This window comes from Austrofundulus limnaeus, unplaced genomic scaffold (assembly GCF_001266775.1).
Source record: "Austrofundulus limnaeus strain Quisiro unplaced genomic scaffold, Austrofundulus_limnaeus-1.0 Scaffold117, whole genome shotgun sequence".
Classification (NCBI taxonomy): Eukaryota; Metazoa; Chordata; class Actinopteri; order Cyprinodontiformes; family Rivulidae; genus Austrofundulus; species Austrofundulus limnaeus.
The window spans coordinates 1,084,306-1,088,014 of record NW_013952519.1 but is presented as its reverse complement, the minus strand read 5'-3'; the positions used below and the strand labels follow the sequence as shown (position 1 = coordinate 1,088,014).

The window sequence follows — 3,709 nt, the reverse complement described above, 5'->3', positions numbered from 1 at the left end:
TATTAATTAATATATGTCCACATTAAATACTAATCTAAATGTAAAATTTAAATCTTATATGTTGAAGGTTATGTTTCATCATTTTTTAATGGAAAGCACTCTATGCTGCTGGTGAGCAGCGTTTGTTATGGCGTCATCAAAGGCTAATGCTAACGCTACGGCTAATGCGTCCCAACAAGACATCGAACTTACAGTCTGTGTCCGAGCTGCACTTCAAACTGCCGGTTTGGACCACAGGCACCAGCCATGTAGTTTTCAATTAACTTATTTTTAATTTAAATTTTAAAAGCCATCTTTCGGCAGCGTTAGCATCGTTAGCAGCATTAGCGTTAGCTTTTGTTGCTGGAAGATGACGTCACTACAAAACCCGGGCACCAACAGCAAAGACAATGTTCCGTTCAACAATTCTTAAACTTTATTATTTAGCTGCAACATTTAAGATTTGATTTTCATGTTTAGATTCAAGATTTAATGTTTACAATTATTAACATTTAGTAAAAAGTAGCAAAACATAAGATCAGTGAGCTAAATATTGAAGATGTTTTAGTGACATTTTTTACTTTTTATTTTTCACTTGGTGCCTCATAGTTCTGTTGTGTTAATGGGATGACTCTCAGCTACTACCAGGATACATTTAGCTCCATGAAAGAGTTTTGGGGTCACCTTGCATGGCTGGACAGACATGGGTTTGATGTCCTGTAGACTTTTTTTGCGAGATCTCTTGACCAGACGGAGCTTCTTCTCATCAACGTAGGACACACACAGGACGCACTGCGGCACACGACACTCGTTAGAACAATCACTGCAACAACAACGGTTCGACTACAAACGACATCAGACCGTTTATCACCTGCTGCTGGTCCTGGACCGACTCCACTTTCCTCTCAGAGTAGTTCTGTCCGACCTCTGCAGCGTAACAGCTGGTTTCAATCAGCCAATCCAGGAACACTGTAGTCTGCAGATAAATACAATTTTAACAATTTCACACCAATAAATCAAATTCTGACTTTACTTTAACCTCAAACATTTACTTTTTGTATCCAGACAAACTGAAAAAAATCTGAAGAAAATGTAATTTATATATCAGAACATTCAGTTCCTTCAGGACATTCTTCTGGCCGACTTTTGTTACTTCAGTCATTTATATGTTTATTTTTTTTAGATATTTAGCTTTTTCTGCCTTTTTTTAATGAATGGAGCAGTCTGCAACATCTTTTAAAATGTTTAGAGATCTTTAATGCACTTTGCACTTTTTGTTCTGGTTCTGCAGTTTTTTTATTTCAGTATGTTAATTACAGCTTCATTTAGCTTCTTTTTGGCTAATTTTAGCTGTTTTTTGGATTTTTCAGCTGTTTTTCAGCTTTTTAAGCTAAAATCAGTTTTGATGTGCTTCTTTTATCTCTTACTGTTAATTTAAACTTTTTATGTTTATTTCAGCGTCATTCTGCTGTTTTTATTTTTTTGCCTTTTCAGCGACTCTTTAGCTGTTTTTTTGCTAAATTGCGCATCATTCAACTAAATCCATGTTTTGGTGGTCTTTTACACTTTTTTTGGCCTTTTTCAGCAAATGTATGCTCCTTCAGTTTATTTCTGCTAATGTCAACATTTTAGCTACTTTTCAGCTATTTTCAGCTAAATTTACTTTTATTGTGACCTTTTTAGCTTCTTACAGCTTAATTCACTTCAGATTCTTTCTGTTAATTTAAGCTTTTTAAGCTTTTTGTGATAATTTTAGCTTCTTACTGCTTAATTTAGCAAACGTGCTCTTTCAATGATGACCCACATTAATTTCAAGGTCACAAAATAAAAGGTGAAGGTCATGTTTTTTCTTTCATCTACATTTTTAATCTTTTTAATATTTGGTTTGTAAATTTTAGCTTTTTAATGCCACTTTTTTGCAAATATTTACTATTTTTCTGCTAACTTTTGCTATATTACTGCTCTTTTCAGCCTTTTTTTACACATTTATGCTATTTTTCTACAGATTTCCTGTTTTGCCTTACTATATTAGCAAAAGTCAACTGTTTATTGTTTGTTTGTTTGTTTTGGCTAATAAATACTTTCAGCTTGGCTTCAGCGGCTTTCAGCAAAAATATTTCAGCATTCACACTGCATTTTTGCGGGGAATGCAAATTCTCTAGTTTATTTTTTTTATTTTGTTGTTGCTTTTGTTTTTCTTGCAGCTGTTTGTTCTTAGACAACTAAACTACTTTACTATTTTTGTGCATTCAGCTCCAGTTTTAACTAAAGACACCAGCAGCCAGATTAAGCTTCTCTGTGCTCAAACTGCTGTAGTTTGTCTGCAGATGAAAGGGACATTAAAGCCTGGATTTCCACACTGAGTGCTGCTTTGTGTTCCACACAGAGGGAGGATGACTGCATGAATGGACACTGCTTTACGTGGGCACTCACCAGAGCGTAGTACGACAGCGTTGAGCCGACGTAGATGATGAGCTGAATGAAGCTGAACTTTCCTGCCTGTAAAACAAAATCAAACTGTTTCTACCTTCAGAAGAAAACAACCAGTCCGGCACGATGAAACGAAACCCGAAGCTCTCACCTGTCCGAACACCATGACGTCAAACCTGATCCCAAAGGCTTTGTACAGCGTGCGCTCCTCCACTCCGTTCACCGAGCTGTACTTTGCGAACCTGATCAGAAAACAGCAGACGTGACTCTTCTTCAGGGGTTTCTCGTTGTTTCATGCTCTCTGCAGCTCCTGACACAAAGCTGACCGTCGTCACCTGAAGTTGAGGCCGGGGTGCAACGTCTTGTTGCTCTCCCTCTCATCCAGACGCCTGAAGGAGTACCTGGGGAGGCAGCGCTGCATGAGCGGGTCCAGGTTGCAGTCCCATTTGATCTGTATGCCGATGACACCCCCCTGTGTTCAACAGTGGAAACACAAAACTGGACTGACCATAGTTTCACAGAAAAAAAACGAATAAATCTGTGTTTACTGGATTTATCTACTGTGATTTACGACTGTTTGTTTTATCTTTCTAAAATAAAAAAGGGAAGGAAACTATTCCCTACAACAAGCCACAGATTGTAGCTGCACAAAAAAAATACAACTTGCATTTCAAACAGTCATCCTGTGAAAACAAAACACTGAATCTGACATTTATCAACTAAAGAAAGTTTCCTCCTTTTTCAGAAGGACAGTTTCATTTCCTCGTTGAGTCATTTGTTGTCAGCAAAATACGTAAGAGGATTAGGACTACTGTCAGAATTCCAAGATAAAAGTCAGAATTTTGACTTTTTCCTAATTCTGAGAAATAAATTCAAACTCCTGACTCACAGTTCTGAAAAATTTTTGATTTTAATCTCAGAATTCTGAGAATAATTCTGAGATTGAAGTCAGAATTTATTTTTTTCCCGTGGCCCTACTTTTCTTGCGTAACAAAAGCCTCAATAAGAAACACGAAGAAGAGAAAGTAGTTTTCTGCATCCAGACGTTCAAAAGAAATTCTCTCATCCCACCTCCACTGCCAGGTCTGCAAACGTCTCCCCGGCCTCTCGAACCATGTCTCCGAGTCTGAAGATGGGACACAGCGAGTCGTTTCCTCGGCTGCAGCTCCTCAGGTAGGAGCCGTCCATCTGTGGGAGGATGTTCCGTCTGGAAAACAAATCAAAGTCGTCGTTTAAATCAAATACGCTGCACGCCCTGTTTTATCTGTTCTTCTCATTTGGCAGTAAAAGGAAACGGGGG

The 3,709-nt window shown here is 38.0% G+C and overlaps 1 protein-coding gene across 1 annotated transcript in view; it reads right to left on the bottom strand.

The window, feature by feature from the left end:
- p2rx7 (purinergic receptor P2X, ligand-gated ion channel, 7) overlaps positions 1-3,709 on the bottom strand; it is an 8,500-nt gene that overhangs the window by 1,268 nt on the left and 3,523 nt on the right. Inside the window, exons 7-12 of the mRNA XM_014014622.1 lie at positions 3,481-3,616; positions 2,745-2,881; positions 2,561-2,651; positions 2,413-2,478; positions 851-955; positions 664-771 (exon numbers count right to left, since the gene is read on the bottom strand). Of these exons, the coding sequence (XP_013870076.1) occupies positions 664-771; positions 851-955; positions 2,413-2,478; positions 2,561-2,651; positions 2,745-2,881; positions 3,481-3,616 (643 nt within the window). The remainder of the gene's footprint in view (positions 1-663; positions 772-850; positions 956-2,412; positions 2,479-2,560; positions 2,652-2,744; positions 2,882-3,480; positions 3,617-3,709) is intronic.